At 43.2% G+C, this 20,366-nt stretch overlaps 1 protein-coding gene across 3 annotated transcripts in view; it reads right to left on the bottom strand.

Annotated features, from left to right (window-relative positions):
- Positions 1 to 12,671, bottom strand: part of CBFA2T2 (CBFA2/RUNX1 partner transcriptional co-repressor 2) — a 28,698-nt gene extending 16,027 nt beyond the window's left edge. Inside the window, exon 1 of one of the 3 annotated variants that reach the window (XM_072112195.1) lies at positions 12,514 to 12,671. In XM_072112195.1, the coding sequence (XP_071968296.1) occupies positions 12,514 to 12,541 (28 nt within the window). In that variant the 5' untranslated portion in view covers positions 12,542 to 12,671. Of the gene's footprint in view, positions 1 to 8,878; positions 9,008 to 12,150; positions 12,262 to 12,513 lie in introns of those variants that run through there. The other 2 variants (XM_072112197.1, XM_072112194.1) reach the window with 2 other exon arrangements.
- Positions 12,672 to 20,366: the final 7,695 nt, after the last annotated feature.

The following is a 20,366-nucleotide window of genomic DNA, read 5'->3' as shown; positions in this document are numbered from 1 at the left end:
TGCCTAATTACATTACCTTTTACGTTTGTTAACGCATGCGTTACCATCACGTTTACGGTGCGCTTTGAAAAACGGAAATGTTAACAGTAAAGTAATTAGGCAAATCACATCGCCTCAGCTGTTGTAATGCATTTCAAACGCACGTTTCAAACGCAATGAAAACGCAGGCCAAAACGCAACGTGTGAACGCGCCCTGAGGGTGAAGACACACATGGCGTTTTTGGGCCGTTTTTGGGCCGTTTTTACTAAGTGCGTTTTCAGATCGTTAAAAACGCATGCGTTTTTGTCCGTTTTTCATTGCGCAATTTCGGAAAAACTGACAAAAACGCATGCGTTTTTAACGATCTGAAAACGCACTTAGTAAAAACAGCCCAAAAACGCCATGTGTGTCTTCACCCTGAGGGTATTTGCACAAAAAGAAGATTGGACTTGTTGGACCGGCTTCTTTTTCCAACCTCGTCTAGTATGACAATATGAAAACCCGTGTACACCCACCATGGTGAGTCTAGAGATAACCCTCACGAGCAAACATATGACATTTTGCATAGCAAAAAGGAGTATCAACACCTCAAGATGGTTCTTGTAATGATTACTGAAGTCATAAGAAATTTTTCCCCGTTTTGTAAAAGTAACCAGACGAAGCCCACAAAAGTTATTATTTTTCACAGCTGCAGTCTTCCAAGGAAAGTTCAATAATAGGAGCGAATACTTGTCAGCGGACATTGGATATGTATAGAAATCCCACTGGATGTATCCCATGTCCACGAGGGAGATCAGATCAACAAACACAGGCCTCTTCCACGGCTAGCACTAAATCTCCATTCAGAAACACATTTTCGCTGTTAGTATATGAAGGAAGGGGGATTTACACAAGTCCATTATTGGTTTTGTAAGCGGCTTTGACGCGATTACAAAAATTGCGGAAACAATGGCTTGTTATTTGCATACGCATTGGGGCAAGTCGCCTAAGAATGTTAATGTTCCGACAAACATGGGTGTTCTGGATTTATCAGAAAGAATCTAGAACTGCTGAACTGAAATGCTATGTTCGGTCTCGTAAATCCTGTCAGAACAAACTCGCTGAGGGTGATGTCACACATGACGCTTTTAGGCCATTTTTGGTCCGTTTTTAGTTAGTGCGTTTTCAGATCTTAAAAAAACGCATGCGTTTTTGTCCTGTTTTCCGAATGTACGCAAACGTTTTTTACAATCTGAAAACGCACTAAAAATGGCCCAAAAACGGCCTAAAAACGCCATGTGTGACATCATCCTTATGGGCAATCGGCCTAGGGCTATGTTCACACTTTTGCATTTGATTTGCTTGTTCTGCATGTAAACAATGAAAAACATGTGGTGATCCTAAGGCCGGCGCCACACGTAGCGCTTTGTCTGCGCTTGCAAACGCAGACAAAGTCGCGCCCACCGGGGCGGGCCTCAGCCCGATCGCATCGGCGTTTCTATGGAAACGCCTACGATCGGGAAGGAGCCGCCGGTTTTTCGGGTTAAATTAACGCAAAACACCGGCGGCTCGTTCCCGATCACAGGCGTTTCCATAGAAACGCCGATGCGATCGGGCCGAGGTCCGCCCCGGTGGGCGCGATTTTGTCTGCGTTTGCAAGCGCAGACAAAGCGCCACGTGTGGCGCCGGCCTTAGTCCGTTTTTAAGTAGTCCGTTAAAAAATGCATGCGTATTGAAAACGCATCCATTTTTGACCGGTTTTCCCAATTATCTTATTTAAGATAATTGAAAAACGGACAAAACCGATCAAAAAACGCATGTGTTGGACTTCTGCCAATTTTGGGGTCATAATGGCAATAATTTGGTTAAAGGAAAACACATTCCATATGTCACACAACGCCGAGATCTCAGTTTCCCCAAGAGCATTTATCTACACTATTATCATTATATTTAACAAAAACCACCCATTCTGTCTAATTAGTCTCTACGTTATAATTTTTGCGACACAAGGTTATTGTCCGTTCGCCAATGTCATCTGTTTTTTCACTTTCACTAGGAATAAGGCACAGATGGAATTAAGATATCCAGCCTTCAATTTCTGTGATATCCTGTTAAAAGGTTCCCGTGACCACAAATCCTACAACCATTAATTGTTCCCCCCTCAGAACGCAGCAGAGAGCGAGGTTTTGCCTGCATTCCAGAGGAGCGGCCTGCGGCTCCAGGATGTCTGATGGAGAGGAGCTGCTCCCAGCTATTCATTTCACAAGGAAGTCAGCCACCCACCTCTGCTACACAGCCCCAGGGGTGGACCATACCATGTGCGCACTGTACACGGGGTCACTACTGCAATATAACCCTCTATGCACAAGAGAAAGAAATAACAAGCCACCAAAATGTAGCAAGAAAACCCAAACGTTGAGAAACGTTACGTCATTGCTGCAAAAGTAAGAACCCATAAATATTTAATAAGAAGAGAGAGAAGTTTCAGCTGCAGTCTTACAAATTTTTCATTAGAGCGGGCAAGGAAAGGATCCAGAGAGATGCAACATTTGGTTACTGTCCATCAAGTGATTTCTTAAAAACCGGTTTTATAGAAACAAACATTATACTCCAATTCTGCGTCATGGCTTTTGTCACTCTTCTGCTGTAAAGAGCATGTTATAGAGCAGGAGGAGCTCAGCTGAGTGTATATAGTGCCCTATTTGCAGGCAGCATGTTATAGAGCAGAAGGAGCTCAGCTGAGTGTATATAGTGCCCTATTTGCAGGCAGCATGTTATAGAGCAGAAGGAGCTGAGCAGATCGTACATGTCCTATTTGCAGGCAGCATGTTATAGATCAAGAAGAGCTGAGCAGATTGTACATAGTGTCCCATCCACAGGCAGCATGTTATAGAGCAGGAGGAGATGAGCAGATTGTACATAGTGTGTGTCCCATCCACAGGCAGCATGTTATAGAGCAGGAGGAGATGAGCAGATTGTACATAGTGTCCTATCTGCAGAGCAGTAGGAACTGTGCAGATTCTGCATTATGTCCTATCTGTATACAGCATGTTATAGAGCAGGAGGAGCTGAGTAGAATCTTCATAGAGGGGCATTTATTATTTTTTGGCACCTGATTTTAGCAATGATTTGCACTGCTCGTGATCGTGCTCATTCATGAATGGATTTCGAAGTTGGTAGACTTGTTTTTGTTGGTCTAATTTTACGCCAACAAAAGTGTTGAGAAACGTAGTTCAGGAAAAGTGTAGGGATTGAAGAGCTGCACCCAAATTAAATGACAGTGTTTTTTTTCCTTTCTGCGCCTTAACTTATGAAATGTCAGCGCCACAATATTGCTGTTTTCTGACTCGCTCAACTTGTTCTATTTTTGGGGCGAAAAATTTTTTAAAAAATTGTCGCTTGTGAATCCAACTGTTTTCTGGCACTTCTATTATTCCATTATTATTTTTAGGTGCAATTTGTGGCGCAAAGTGAGAGCAGCTAAAAGCATGTCTAGGGATTTCTAAACCTTTCAGTCCGTGCGCCAATTCATGAATCGCTTGCATCACATGCGCCAAAATTAATAGATACCCCTCAATGTGTTTAACGCCAAATTAACGCAATTCAGATGACCAAAAAAGATTTTCACTAAAAGAAATTCTGCCGCAATATCTTAAGCCAGGCTTAAAAGATGTGGATGCAGCGGTGCTACATGTGATATAAATGCCGCCATGTTTTCTTCAATAAATAGCGATATAATAAACTCTTTTTGCCAGAATACTAAATCCGTTGAATTTGCCCTCCGGGTCCTCTCCACTACATACACCATTAGCTGTCCATTGTGTGGTATCTGCATATTGCTGTGATATGAATAACTTTCTAAAAGACAAAGATGGCCTCCTCCTGCGAAAATCCCCTGCCCCTGCAGGTGGAGCAATTTGAAGAAATAGAAATCGGTATTTTCCCCATTTCTACCCAACGGTGCAGAAATTCGGAGGTAAATAAGCCGGAGTCATTAGCACAAGAAGAATTGTTTGGCGCATAGAGAGATTTCTTTGTGCGTTGCGGCCACATCAGTAAGTCAGCTAATAGGCAACTCTGTGCAAAGGACTCTGGGAGGGGTCATTAGCCGCACAAAGGCCGCTCGTTCCATGAAGGAAATGTTTTGTCACCCAGCTGAGAGGGCTGTTACCATATAAATACAGGGCCGCGCGTCTATTCACACAACTCTGCATCTGGCTCAAATAAAATTCCATTTCCGAGGGGAAAAGAAAAGACATATGGCGGCCAGGGATAAGATGCAGCTGGAGATACAGGGCCCATAACAGTCCTATCTGCCACATCAGGCTGAGTGGTAGAAGACAAGGGGTTAATCACTAAATACACATATATACATCCCCCATGGCCCAGCCTGAGGTAACACTGTCATGGACACCTGGTGGGAAGCGTTGAAGGGCGTCCCAGGTGCAATACAAGGAGACACCTGCTAGGTCACCATGCACACCTGGACTTTCCCACACCAACACGCTGCATGTGTAGTCATGACAGCCTGTCAGCAATGTGTACATTCATTATTCAGTTAATGGCCACACATGTATAAAGGGAAACCTTTACTACACGTTCATGAACAACTATTATATACACACATAGGCATGGGAAATCCATACATTACTAATACTATACTATATGTAGGAGGATGCTGAAGTATGTTTAAAATGTTAAAATTATTTTGAGGGTGCGTACTGCAAGCGCTGTGTTTGTAAAGGGGGTACGTGTGACTGCACCCTGAGGGCACGTTCACACGTTCCGCTAGCGTCACGTTCATAACACGTCCAGAGAAACACATGCAATCAGGTTATCAAGCGCATGGGTTTCCCGGGAAACGCACATGCGATCGGCCCAAGCCCCTGTGCGCTAGCGTTGCGTTATGAACACGACGCTAACGGAACGTGTGAACGTTGAGGGTGCGTTCACACGTTCCGCTATTGTCGCGTTCATAACGCGACGCTAGCGCACAGTGGGCGGGGCTCGGGCCGATCGCATATGCGTTTCCCGGGAAACGCATGCGATTAATAACCCAGTCGCATGCGTTTCTCTGGAAACGCATATGCGATCGCCCCAAACTCCTCCCCCTGTGCGCTAGCGTCGCGTTATGAACGCGGCGCTAGCGGAACATGTGAACGCACCCTGAGGGCGCCTTCCTACGTGGCGTTTTTTTCACGTTTAAGGGTGAAGACACACATGGCGTTTTTGGGCCGTTTTTACTAAGTGCGTTTTCAGAACGTTAAAAACGCATGCGTTAAAAAACGCATCCGTTTTTTAAAAACACATGCGTTTTTTGAAAACGCACGCGGTTTTGTCAGGTTTTCCGAAATTGCACAGTGAAAAACGGACAAAAACGCATGCGTTTTTAAAAAACGGATGCGTTTTTGGGTGAAGACACACATGGCGTTTTTGGGCCGTTTTTACTAAGTGCGTTTTCAGATCATTAAAAACGCATGCGTTAAAAAACGCATGCGTTTTTTGAAAACGCATGCGTTTTTGTCCGTTTTCCCGAAATTGCGCAATGAAAAACGGACAAAAAGGCATGCGTTTTCAAAAACCGCATGCGTTTTTAAAAACGGATGCGTTTTTTAACGATCTGAAAACGCACTTAGTAAAAACGGCCCAAAAACGCCATGTGTGTCTTCACCCTTAAACACATCCAAAACAAAATTGGGAGGGGGTTGTGCCAAAACACATATTAAACAGATCAGTTTTTGACAGTTTTTTACAATATCTTAATGAGGATAACTGGAAAAACCGGAAAAAAACTGACGCGCTTTCCAATTGCATGCGTTTTTAAACGCATTGTTTAAAAACAGCCCTAAAACGGGTTCAAAATGCCACGTGTACCGCCAGCCTCAGGATGGATTCCCACTTGGCGGTTTTGGCCACGGCCACGCGTCCCACTAGGTGTCCATTCATAACACGACACTAGCGCACAGGGGGCGGTCTTCGGCGGGAAAGCGTTTGATAAGCCGATCCCGGGACCGCGGCCTTTGTTCCATTTTAAAAACATCCAAACGCAAGTGGGAGGGGGTTCGGCTAAAGAGCATGAGCCGTTTCAATTAAACACACACATTTCTTGGGAAACGCATATGCGTTTTGGCTAAACTCCCTCCCACTTGCGTTGTGGATGCGTTGAAAAAAATGCTACAAAAACGCCACAGGGTAATCCGTCCACAACTGACATGAGAGCGAGTCGTAACAGTGAGGGCGCGTTATGAACAGGGGGAGGAGTTTGGGGCGATCGCATATGCGTTTCCAGAGAAACGCATGCGATCGGGTTATTAATCGCATGCGTTTCCCAGGAAACGCATATGCGATCGGCCCGAGCCCCACCCACTGTGCGCTAGCGTCGCGTTATGAACGCGATGATAGCGGAACGTGTGAACGCGCCCTGACATTATCACTCTACACAAACTAGGCCCAAGTCCTACGAGACAACTGGGACGTGTACGTGTAGAGGAGTCAAGGAACCAATTACCAAAAGATATTTATCCAAATAATTCTCTCATATCCCTGGAGCCTGAGGTAAAATCTGGCAGCTAGACTGTCTGGCTCCAGAGATGTATTTCTAGCGTGAATCTCCTCTACCTGCGCACGTGCGTTACATATGTGTATAACCACAACCATATGTACGGACACTAAACAGTTTGATTTCCCTTTAAAGAAAGCTGTTTCAAGAAAAATTCTATTTATATGCAGGCGCGCTGTCTGTCTAATCAATGGAGTCTCGGACGCTAATCTATAGCAGCTGCTCTCAGAGACGGCCTGGCTCTGGGAAACCTCACACAGCATAACGCAAGCCAGGCCTGGGCCCTGATCATGTCCACAGAGGAGCAGCACACCATTACACCCCCCTGGCGTCCTGACAAGGTTCGCTCTGAAAAGTCACAGAACGCATTTGTATTATTGATGCCTCTCATCCAACGTCCGCATTACAAAATGCAAACAAATAGGTCATCGCCAATATCGACTTCTAACATCTACATCTCATCTCCCCATAACAGAGGAAATCTTATTTATATCTCTGTACACACTGGGGACATGGGAACATATGTTGGTAAGTTAATTACAGAAACACTCTACAAGATATTATTTACTTAAATTGCTCTATAGATATGGGATATATCCAAAGGAATCCGATCCAATATCCCGGACATGTGTACAGGGAAAAGGGGAATTCCCCTTACTGCACAAGATACAGGATAGGACAGGATAGTTATCTTATCCTGGGTGGATATATTTACTGGACTCTATTACTCCTATGGACGCATTCACACGTTGCGTTTGAATTGTTTCTAGAAACAAAAATCAAGCACAGCAGGCAGTGGTATAACTTGAAACTGATGAGCCCCAGGCCGCAGTCACACGTACCGGTAGACGTCCGTTCATAACGCGACCCTAGCGCACAGGGGGGAGGTCCTTGGCCCAAACGCACATGTGTTTCCAGAGAAACGCATGCGATCGGCTAAACAATCGCATGCGTTTCCCTGGAAACGCATGTGCGTTCGGGCCGAGGACCTCCCCCTGTGCGCTAGCGTCGCATTATGACGGACGCTTAGCGGTACGTGTGACCGCGGCCCCAGTTGATTGTGTGCCAGGCCCCAGACTATAAGGGGCACATGTGGTGTTTTGAACCCGTTTTGGGCCGTTTTTTAAGCAGTCCGTTAAAAAACACATGCATTTTAAAAACATTTTTCATTTTTGAAAACGCATACATTTACTCCATTTTTCCAAATTATCATAATTAGGGGGGAAAAAACCCACACGTGCCACCACCCTTGACTATTTATGGTACTAGTCGTCTCATAAGGGGCCCATAAAGTGTCACTTTCCCATAAGCCACCTGGGCCCAGTTGCGACCACACCCTCTCAGGATGCATTCACATGTTGCGTTTGTTTGTGTTAACATGTGTTTTCCAACGCATCACAACAGCGGAGACTAGAAGATTTGCCTAATTACATTGCTGTCAACATTCGTTTACAAAACACGTGTTAACACTTGCGTTTTGTGAACGCAATGTTGACAACAATGTAATTGGGCAGATCGCCTCTTCTCCACTGTTGTGATGCATTTGAAAACGCAGCTTCAAGTTACACCTGGCAGTGAGGAGAAGCTCCTTTCCGAAATGCAAATATGTATAAAATGAAACACTTGGGAACTAGCAACATGTGTTTTGCATTGATACCCGGAAAAGCATGTTTCACTCGTTTATGAACGCAGGCGTTTAGGCCTAAACGCATCCAAGTTTCCCATTGGGCTCACATTGTGTTTCTAAGGTCGGCGGCACACGTGGCGTTTTGAAGCCCGTTTTGGGGCCATTTTAAAGCAGTTCATTAAACGCATGCGTTTGAAAACGCATTGGTTTTTTGACCGTTTTTGCCCATTTTCCAACTATCCTCATTAAGATAATTGGAAAAACTGTCAAAAACTGATGCGTTTTTAATGGAGTACTTAAAAACCCTTAGAGCAATTCAAGTGCAAAGTGTGAACACAAGCTATGGTAACGGCTTTGGGTGATGCCACATGTGGCGGTTTTGGTCCATTTTTAAGCATGCATTTTCAGTCCGTTTAAAAACGCATGCTTAAAAATGGACCAAAAACGCCACGTGTTGCATCACCCTTTTTGTACTAGGGTGTGGAAGTACAGATGGACTAAATATGAAAGACCTGGATTCTTGGCATCGCGGTCACCTTTGTCCCTTCCCCTTGGGACCCTTTTCCTGGAGATAGTCATGTATGTGCGGCCATCCTTCAGTTCAGCAGATCCCTCTTCTCAAGACCTACACCGATCATGTAATATTCTGACATGTTCTTACCATAAGTCATAGATACCCAAACTATGAATACCCCTTTAACTCTTATATGGATAAAAATCTGCACTAACTTACTGTTTAACCACGGGTGCCACGAGCAGGCCATTGTGCGCAGCTAGCCTGAGGCTGCGTTCACACCTGCATCATAATCAGTTTTAGGTGCAGTTTCTTCATTTAACAGGTGAAAGGCACAAAGTGAACAGGTGAATCACATTCAGTCACATTCACCTGTTCAGTTAATGTCTTTCACCTGTTCAAATAGGAAACAGCACCTAAAGCCACATCGAAACTGATTACTATGCAGTTTTAACTGCAGCGTGTGAACGCGGCCTCAGTCTTTCTGCCTGTGTGACCTGGGGCAAGCTGCCAATTGGTAAGTAATTTAATAGTCTGAATACAAAAAAGTGGAAACACAGGGAAATTTGGCATAGAAAAAAAAATTCCCAATTTATTGCAGACTTTTACAGCCTCTGCAACAGGGATGGAAAATCTATAGCACCCTATATATAGGCACATGTATATAGACATACGGTATACAGTATGTTCTGCCAGATCAGGTATTCTAGTATAGAGTCTAGTTACAAAGTGAATCCCTATCAAGTTTTTACACTGCATATCTCTATACATTTAAAGTAGCATATCCCTTTACAGGTGCACATATCTTAAAGGGAACCTGTCATCAGATTTGACCACATTAAACCAGTAGCTTCCCCCTCAGGTAGGGTATAAAATGTCCTTTCTAAGATTCCCAATATAAAAAAAAATCCAAAAGTCATGTGAAAATGAGCAGAGAAAAGTCATATTTTCCTGAGATGAGTCATCTTTAGAGGCTGCAAAAAGAGTGTCATTACAGACGTCTATATCATGGGTACTATGGAAAAAAAATGCATGGATAATGAATCGGGGAGCAACGATCCGTCGCCATGACAGGCACATTGTAACTAAGCATTAGTAAATCCACCATACACTGCAATACAGTTATATTGCAGTATATGGTGGGAACGATCAGACCCCCAAGGGTTAAAGTGGTGGTCTAAAAAATAGTGAAAACATATTTACATAAAGGTAAAAAAAAATAAGAAAACAATAATAATAAAAAATAAGTTAAAATCATCCCCACCTACCCTCTCCCTAGTACTGATATAAAATAAATTAACAATAAAAATCATTAAATGTTATGTCCCAAAAGTCCTGCTCTATCAAGGAGAAACCCGTAACCTAAGGGCGCGGTCCCACGTTGCGTTTGCAAACGCAGACGCAGACCAAACCGCGTCCACCGGGCTGTCCGCGGTCCAATCGCATCGGCGTTTCTCTATGTTTCTATTGAAAACGCCGATGCGATTGGACCGCGGACCGCCCGGTGGGCGCGGTTTGGTCTGCGTTTGCAAACGCAACGTGGGACCGCGCCCTCAAACAGCACCCGAATGTCCCAAAACGCCATTTATTTGTCATTTTGCAACTCCTAAAAAGTTTTTAAAAAGGGTTTTACAGTCCCCTAAAAAGTATTAATGTAAATGTCATCCCCTTACAGCGTTCCATACACCAACGTATGAAACACTAGTACAACAGTCCCTTGCAGCCTCTAAAATTGAATCATATCAGGTAAAAGATGACTCTTCTCTGCTCATTTTCAAATGACTTTGTCGGAGATTTTTCATAGGTAAACGGGTGAGATTTCACATAGACGAGGGAATTCTAGAAAGGACATTTCGTACCCTACCTGAGTGGGCTGGTGGTCAAATCTAGTGATGGGTTCCCTTTACTATACACACTACACGCACTTGTACATGTAATAATCATAACGTAGACTACAAACGCATGCATTTAAAAAAAACGCAATGAAAGAGCAACTCTAACACCGCAGACACAAAAAACGCAAGGGAGTAAACCCATTTAAGAAGTCGACTGATGCGTTTTACAAGGATGCAAAAACACAATGAAAAAAATGCACCAAAAACAACAGTACAAAGACTAAAAAAAGTAATATGGAAATCTAAATATATGTGCGGGATTGTCACGCAAAGTTCCCTTCAAGATTTCTTTTTCCCAATTTTTTTTTTTTTAATCGTGTAATGGAAGCGTCAAAAACTGTATAAGTGATTCCAGCCTAAACGCCATAAACAGAAGCCCCATCCTGTGACATAACTTATAAGCACTTGGGCAATGGTCCCTTCTTACCATTTTGGGATCTGCCGCCACTGAAATGTAAATAAAAAGAAGTATGGAAGGCACGACCTGGCCCATACACAACAACCAAAAAAGGCTCGGTGTAGCGCTACTGTGTATATAGGATGGACCTCCCGCTACACTGTATATACTGGGGAGAAGCTTTATGGCGAGACAAACAGGACAGCGAGTGGAGACATAATATTTATAGAGCGGGGCAGGGGCTACTACTAACACAGAATATATCCACATGATACACAGCACATGCCATCACACTGCCCTCCTGAAGGAACATCTGCCCCACAAGCAACAGGACGGAGACCATCACTGTACATCATACACATATTTCATAGACTGTAAGCTCTTGTGTCACCCCTCATCCTCATAGACTGTAAGCTCTTGTGTCACCCCCTCATCCTCATAGACTGTAAGCTCTTGTGTCACCCCTCATCCTCATAGACTGTAAGCTCTTGTGTCCCCCCTCATCCTCATAGACTGTAAGCTTTTGTGTCACCCCCTCATTCTCATAGACTGTAAGCTCTTGTGTCACCCCCTCATCCTCATAGACTGTAAGCTCTTATGTTCTCCCCTCATCCTCATAGACTGTAAGCTCTTGTGTCACCCCCTCATCCTCATAGACTGTAATCTCTTGTGTCACCCCTCATCCTCATAGACTGTAAGCTCTTGTGTCACCCCCTCATCCTCATAGACTGTAAGCTCTAGTGTCTCCCCTCATCCTCATAGACTGTAAGCTCTTGTGTCACCCCCTCATCCTCAGACTGTAAGCTCTTGTGTCACCCCCTCATCCTCATAGACTGTAAGCTCTTGTGTCACCCCCTCATCCTCATAGACTGTAAGCTCTTGTGTCACCCCCTCATAGACTGTAAGCTCTTGTGTCACCCCCTCATCCTCATAGACTGTAAGCTCTTGTGTCACCCCCTCATCCTCATAGACTGTAAGCTCTTGTGTCACCCCCTCATCCTCATAGACTGTAAGCTCTTGTGATCAGGACCCTCACTCCTATTGTTCCATATGACTGTTTTTACTGTGTAATGTAATATTATATTTGTATATGTCTCCTATGATGTGTAAAGCTATGAAATATGATAGCGCTATATAAACAAAGATAACTATTATTATATTGGGGATCGGTGAACAGTCTGAATGCAATTTACATGTACGATCATATCATGGCGTTATTGAGAGTCAGAAGATTATCTCCTAATCTTGTAAATCGCTGTTGGAATCCTCCATCACAATATCAAGCGAACTTGCGTATACAAGATGCGTTACTTGTAGCGTTATTAACCACATCCTGTATCACACCGTAGTGATGTCATCACCAACAGTGTTCAGCAAGCTATGACATCACTGATCCACTCCAATAGTAACAGCACGGGATCATCGATCCGGCCAGAAGAACGTTCTCCGTGGCTGGAAAGAGTTAATGGAACGTTCTTCTCCTATAGTAACCCTATAATCCCCAGGGGATACAGCAAACTAACCAACAAGTGACGATAGAGAATGAAGGATCTGGTACTTACACTGGAAGGATCCCGGGATTCCCACCATCTTATAAATCCTCTATAGGAAGACAATGTAGACTGTGACCTCCTGCGACAGCTCCTCACCACACAGGAGGTAGCAGGGCCTCTGCTGGAGGAGGCTGGAGGGCTGGGGATAGGGGGCTGGGAAGAAGGGGGCAGGGAGCTCCTACTCCATCCCAGCACTCAACAGGAAACACCTCCCTCTCCTAGTGCATAGCATTACATGGCCACATAGCTGAGCTGCTGAGGACAGAGCGCCAACATGTGCTGCAGCGCTGTACAATACTAAAGCATCATTCTGAGAGCTTTTATTTTATTACATCTTTTAGCTATTGTGCCTGTTGTGTGTTTTTTTTTTGTTCAGTCCAATGTCCCTAAACTACTAAGTCTCTTTCAACAGTAAAAATCAACAGAATCCCATTCTTTTCTCTTTTGTATTTGCTGCACTAAATGCAATACTTTTTAGGCTAAGTTCACACTACCGTCAGAATACATAAACCGGATGATAAACCGAAGACATCAGTTACTGTTTGTTTTGAACATTTAACTCTCTGTCTCTCATCTATCAGTGCTTGTACACGAGTTTTCGGCCATACAAGCGGTGAAAGAATCGCAAATTCTTAAAACTTTAATACTTAGAACAACTATGCCAAATCCACGGGGCCGTAGAGGCGCATGGCGCCAGCAGAGTCAGCGGGCACACAGCACTCCTGCCCTGTGCCTTTGTAATTTTGAAAAACCTTTGAACAAAAGTTTTTACGCAAGGTCAGACCTGGCGTAGTTTTGACCGACTGATGCATCAAGAGGCCTAAAATGAGCGCAGCGTATGATCTATCTCCCTCTCTGAGTGTATCCTATCAGCCCCAGATGCCCCTGCCACACACACTAACACAGTGGTTCTTGTTTGAGGTACCAAACCCACCAGTTTCAATATTTCACATTCACCAAACCCTTCTTTAGTAATAAATCAAATATGTGTGTGTGTTGACCTCCATGTCATGTCGGAGACCAACTCGTTGAAACCCTAGGATTCGATGGAACCCCAGTTAAGAACCCCTGCACTAACATCAACTTATCGATTTACATATATACCGTAATTATCTATCTAAAAAAGGATAACAAAAAAATGACACTGATTTCTGGATTTCTAACTATCCCTTTACTTTAAAGTAAAAAATTATAACATCCGCTATGCATGTGTTTTTTTGATTTGCACAGATGAAAACTAGCAGAATATACAGAGAGAGTACTGAGTGTGTTCGTTCCCTTCGCTGGCCCACAATGCCACTGACAGCACCCGATTCCGCACCATCTTGGCATGCAGGTGGCGTGAAGGGGAAAATCGCAATTAGTAGCGGTTCACAAGTAATTGCAATTATTTCTGGGCTTGTATACAGGCAGTTTCCTACTTAAGAACACCTGACTTACAGACGACCCCTAGTTACAAACGGACCTTCTGTACTGTAGACCTAGGCTACAATAAACCACTATAACAGTTATCACAGGTGTCAGCAATTAAGATTTATTGTTAATCCTGGTTCTTATGACAATCCAACATTTTTAAAATCCAATTGTCACAGAGACCAAAAAATTTTTGTCTGTAGTTACAATTATAAAATATGAAGTTCCGACTTACATACAAATTCAACTTAAGGACAAACCTACAGAACCTATCATGTAGGTATTAGAAAACTGGCATACAAGGCCTGATAAATTTCCCCCAATGACTATAGATTTAACAAAAGACTATATAGTCTTCAAGTCAGAAACCCGGCTCGTTCGTGTGCACCTAGCCTGGCCATAACTTAGCAGTTTAATGCGGACCATAATGTAGATTCAAACCCAGTCCTGATCACAGATCTATTGGCCCAAAGTTACTATATGAAATCTCCCCAGTGTGAGTCATTTGGCCCATGGACAGGGCTCGCACTACAATCACAATAATTTTTTTTGGGGGGGGAAGTATGGCGGCCTTGTATATGTCGCTAAGATGCACAGTCCCATCATCTGCACTATGGTCGGTCCATGAACTCTGACCAGGTTATGGTCTGTGACTCATGGACTGACTACTGTCGTGTGCCAGGGTTAGGTGCCACCAGGGCCAATCCTCCTCTGGCTAACCTGCCGAGTTTTCACTACATGTGAGTGTTGGTCCAAAATTTTTCTATCCACTCAATAGGAGAGACATCCTGATCGTTTCTCCAATTGAATGAGGCTGTGGGTTAAGCAGTCACCCTGGTGCTTCATTCATCTTCTATGTAACTGCCACATGTATCCAACTTCAGCGCTCTATCATTGCTAGTAAATGAAGCCACAGGATAAACCCAAAGGGGTGACCATGACCCCCATTATTATCCGTAGTATAACCCCACCTCTAAGTTACTAGCGGCAGGATACTAGCTTGATTAGATTAATTTAAAAAAACTATTTTCTAGATGTTTTTGCAATTTCTGCATTATTCTTAGAACTACGATGGTGATGGAAAACTGGTGCGATAGTAAGTGTCCACTTCAGATTCCTTGGAAGTGCCTGGAAGTGGCCCCAAGTGAGAGCAGATGCCCGTCAGCATGCCTGCCACAGATGTCCCTGACAGTGTCAACCGCAGTTGGATCCTAGCCTGTACTTAACTCCTACCATTGCACGCACAGCATGAGTACATGACGGATAGTAGCTACTTTATGGCTACATGTTTCTCATAACAGCGTTTTATCACAAGAGGGTCCTTACTGTACATCCCTCAACCTCTTACTTGCAATTTGATATAAACAAATCTGCATATGAATCTTACAAATTCCGCATACACATAAATAGAGCACATGTATTAAGGCATGCATCCATCGTGGGAGGATCACTCTGTATATATTCTTTTAAGTAGAGTATAATCTCCACTTTTACACGGCAAGCAGAGCAGCGAAATCTCCAGCAAATTTATTGCAAATATGGAATGAGGGCGCATGGCACACCATACCCCTTAAAATTTGTCATTAACCACTTAGAATTCAACGCCAAGTCCAATATCAACCGGCTACCATCTGCAACCCGGTGCATGACAGCTGAGTGACACTGATGTTTGCTGTGCAGTGTAAATATCCATCGCCAGTCTGTGTTTGCACACGTGGGGTGACTTCCTGGGGACATGTCCTTTTCTGGCTGTCACATTGCATGTTCATCAAGTATCCAGTGTCAGCGGGGCAGGTGGCAGGCTGAAGGCCACTTCACTGTTGGTGGAGACCCGAGTGTGTGCCTTTTATATGCCAAGCAGCTGATTTACATGACAGGACTTTGTATTCACATGGATGTCCACCCTGCAGGCTTGTTTATGCAGTCACATTAATTCGAACCCTCTGACAATGAAATACGGACTACAGCTATATATGCAGTTAAGGGTGTGGACGTCCTAAAGTTTTGCTAATGGTAATAGAATACTTTGTAGCAGCAATGGGACTTGTATTACACTGGAAAAAATTACCCAGTGTAAAGTGCAAGGACCATATCTAATCCATATGTAAATCCAGACTGAAAATAGATCATGTGTCCATCAAGCTCAACCAAGGTAGGGATGTAAAATCTTGATGTAAAAATGCATCTAGACCCTTCTTGAAGCTCTCTACTGCCCCTACTATGACCAGTGCCTGAGGCAGGCTGTTCCGCAGATTCACTTGTTTTCTCCAGACGCAGACAGTGCCCCCTTGTCATTTGGTTTGATTTCACCTGGAACAACTTTCCACCATTTTTTTTTTTTTGCATGAACCATTTATATATTTATATGAATTAATCATGTGCTCCCCCCCCCATGTCCTAGGAGGCCAGTAATTGGATGAAGAGGGTCCAATGACCCCCTGCAACTTCCAACTGGGGGGTTTTCCATTTTTCCATCATTATAACTTAAAGTTCTTCAGGAATAATTAAAACTTACAGGAGTTGGGGCATTGGTGGAGAAGAAAGGAAAGTATAGTTATACTGTTTGGACTTTTACGGTGCAACAGCGCAAAAATGGAAATACAGTAGCAAGTGGCCCAAGCAGGTTATTAAAGTAAAGTTTGCAAAGTCTGGTGAATAGTGATTTTGGGAATTTTATGTCAAAGGTTTGTCTAGGTATCAGAGTTCGCCTGTAGGTAAATCTTAATATTTCAGTCTTCTATAACAGTAAGGACATCTGTATGCTTCCATATACAAAGGATCAGTCTGGGGGAACTTCCTTTTGTGTTCCAGTATGACTGTGCCCTACTGAATGCTACAGCATCCATCAATATGGGGAAAGCCGGGTGAGCAAGGTGTAAAAGAACGTGAGTGGCCAACACAGAGCCCTGACCTAGACCCCACTGAAGACCTTCAAAATGATCTAAAATAGACATTTTGAGACAGACTTTCACATACAACAACATCAGTGTCACCAGTGCCCTCCTGCACAATCGGCTGCCAATTTTCCAAAATCTTATGGAAAGACGTCTCAGAATAGAAGCAGCCGTTTCAACTATACAGGAAGGACTAGCTCCATGTGAATTGGGCCACCTAGACCTTGATATTACACTCCCTATACATATAACATGTAGGTGGCCCAATACTTCTATCCATGTAGTGTTGTTTCTTTATTTTTTTCATAGCTTTTACTACTGCACAATAAATAAAATATAAATCGTGATGTAAACGTTTATGTAATAAAAGTATATTTGGTACAAACATCTTTAGGTTTATATATACGTAATGGAAGGTTACATTCTATAAAATAGATATAAAATTCCATCTTAGATTGTCCTTATGTCTGGGACCATGTGGCCACAAGACAATAGGAATCAATATAACAATGGCCTACCAGGCTCCAAATTCAATTTTCCTATTGATCAGTCTGCGCCACCTTGTGTTCTCTAATTGTCTGAAGCTAGCCACTAAAAATCCAATCAATGATGGCAATTTGTCAAGGGATTGCAGTGGCCATTGTGTACATGGAAGGGGGCAGGGAGATCACACGTTTGTATTCATAGAAGATTGGTCCTGGTAGGATGGAGCTGAGGAAGGACTGTGGAATTTTCCATGTCTGGACATGATATTAGATTTGAAAGAAATGAACTTGTCCTATATATCAGAGATCAGTTTTTATATTTGACTTTGTACAATCAAGTAGGTTGTTTTTTGATACTTGAGTCCTGTTTATATCTTTATTTTTATATACTAAACCTTCTATATTTATCAGTCATACACTCCCATTCAGCGTAAACCCATTCTTCCCAACTTTCTTATATACATGCATACTCGGTCAGGTAGAGGGTGCATGTTTTTTTTCTCACTTCAGAGAGGGAAGTGATCTACAACTATTTGAGAACACGGAATAAAGACATATTGTAATTTTTATTAAAATGCTTAAAAGGGATGGTAATCTCTTTAAAGGTGCCCCTTAACAAGATGGCAGAACCCACTTATTAGGGTGTTATGTTGTAAGGATCTACTGACTGCCCCAAACAGATGATGTTAGAGGAAAGAAAGTTTTCCCAGTCTTCCAGGTGTGTCTGGCAGCAGGCTATGGTCATGGATGTCTGGCTGATGGGGTAAAAGACAGGAGGCTTCTCTTTAGATATCAAGAAAGCAGAGCAGAACTATTAATAAATGTATATTGATAAATTACCTCATATCCTGCCCCCCACATTTACACACATATTACAAAAACATGAGGTAAAGTGTGTGTAAAAGTGTGGGGGAAATTATATTAGGTAATTTACCAATATACAGTACATCTATTACATGTTATGTTCTGCTTTCCTCATATGTATAGTAAAGCCTCAGGTTTTTTACCTCATCAGCCAGACATTCCTGTCCATAAAATGGCCGCCACTAGAGGATCATGTGATCTCTATGTGTAGATGAACAATAGTAATTTTTCTTTATATAGCGCCATTATATCCCTTAGTGCTTTACAAATGATAGTATTCTTAATATAGGGAAAGGTCCAGGCAGTGCCAGATAGAGATCACATAAACCTTGGCGGCCATTTTATGGACACGAATGTCTGGATGTTGAGGTAAAAGCCCGGAACCTTCAAGAAAGCGGAGCAGAACTTTTAATAGATGTATATTGGCAGATTACCTTACATCCTGCCACCCACACTTACATACACATTACAAAAAACATGAGGTAAAGTGGCCAGCCCCTTTAAGTATTTTTTTCCCCCGACAATAGATTAGATCAACACCAATTGTTCTCATTTCTCATATAGTTTTATAAGTCCTTCTATTGTTGAAGATGAACTCATTAGATGCCTTTATTCATGTATACAGCCACATATGTCACTTTTCTCAGAAAACATGTAGGGTCTTTTGGGTACTACAAGGGCTCAGTACTCCCTGCCCCCCTAGGCCTGAACAGCTTTGACACAGATGACCGTTGTAGTGCAGACTGGGATTGATGGAGAAACAGATGGTCCCAGTCGTGGTCAGGTCCCGCCTGAATCTTGTGTATAATAGGATTGTACCAGCAGCTGGCCCAGTGAGAGCGTTAGGGACACGTGGCAGGTAGTACAATGGGACAAGCTGCAGAGTGACCTATTGTCTATGAGCTGGGGACATTTGCCATCTGACTACTGAGCAGCCGGGATGAGGACTTAGTCAGCCTGGGGCCTCTGTGTACAAGTATTTAGCATATTTCATTATGCAGTCTGCAGAGTGACAGCTGGATAGCAAACATTTCTAAGTACAATGCGTATATAGAAGGAGAACCTATAGCGATGGATAAATATAGTCAGAATAAAAGATCAAGGGGCTAGGACTGGCATATGGATGCTACATAATTGTACCAGAGTCTGCTCTGCCCATCTCATGCCCTGTCTTGTTAACTTAATATGTCAAATATTAAAGGGCTATTACATTTAAAGACACTATTTGTAATAAAATGCTACAATTCTCCTGATCTTTACCAATTATTTAGTCTTTTAAGATCTCTGCTTGCTGTTATTGAATTGGAAAGTCGTTGTTGGCCCTCAGGGGATAAAGATGCATCCTGGATAAGGCTTTACAGTATCTCTCTTCTACTTTTATAATTTCCATCTCTCTATAAAAGGATGTGATCGTATGTCTCCTGTGCGGCAGGTCCTCACTATGTTCTGCAGGTCCTGCAGTGCTTGTTACACTGAAGCACAGCTGCTCTGATGCCAAGCTAAATGACAGGGCATGGGATGTGGCAGTGCCCAGGAATGAAGGGCGATACCAGCTAAGGATATGACCGGTATCTGCTGGGTCAGGTCTCCCCTGAGTCCAGTATTTATTTAATGGGTCTGGTTTAGGTATGTATTTACCTAGGGGGCTTGGTGTCTGTATCTATGATATTGTCTGATCTGGTGCCTGGTCTGGGGTTTATGTTTTCTTAAAGGATCTGCATTAGAGTCTGTGTTTGGTTTGGGGCTGTGGTCTGGAGTCTCTCCTTTTTAGGGGATTTGGTCAGGAGTCTGTATTTATATAGGGGGTCTGGTTAGGGGTCTGTATTTATTCTGCAGCCTTTATCTGAAGGGGGTCTAGGCAGGGGTCTATATTTATATAGGGAGGTCTGTTCAGGGGGGTCTGTATTTATGTAGGGGATCTGGTCAGGGGTCTGTATTTATTCTGCAGCCTTTATCTAGAGGGGTTCTAGGCAGCGGTCTGTATTTATTTAGTGGGGTCTGGGTAGGGGGGTCTGTATTTTATATAGTGTAGTTTATTCTACAGCCTTTATCTGGACTGGGGTCTCTCTTGTTTTAGAGAATCTGGTCTGGGGTCTGTATTTATTCTGCAGCCTATACATAGGAGTCTGGTCTAAATTTGCTTTTATTTCGAGGTGACTGTTTCAGTCCATACTTGTTTAGGGTCAGTATTTGTTCTGGGTTCTGC

This window comes from Engystomops pustulosus, chromosome 6 (genome assembly GCF_040894005.1).
Source record: "Engystomops pustulosus chromosome 6, aEngPut4.maternal, whole genome shotgun sequence".
Taxonomy (NCBI): domain Eukaryota; kingdom Metazoa; phylum Chordata; class Amphibia; order Anura; family Leptodactylidae; genus Engystomops; species Engystomops pustulosus.
This window is presented reverse-complemented; position numbering and strand designations above follow the sequence as displayed.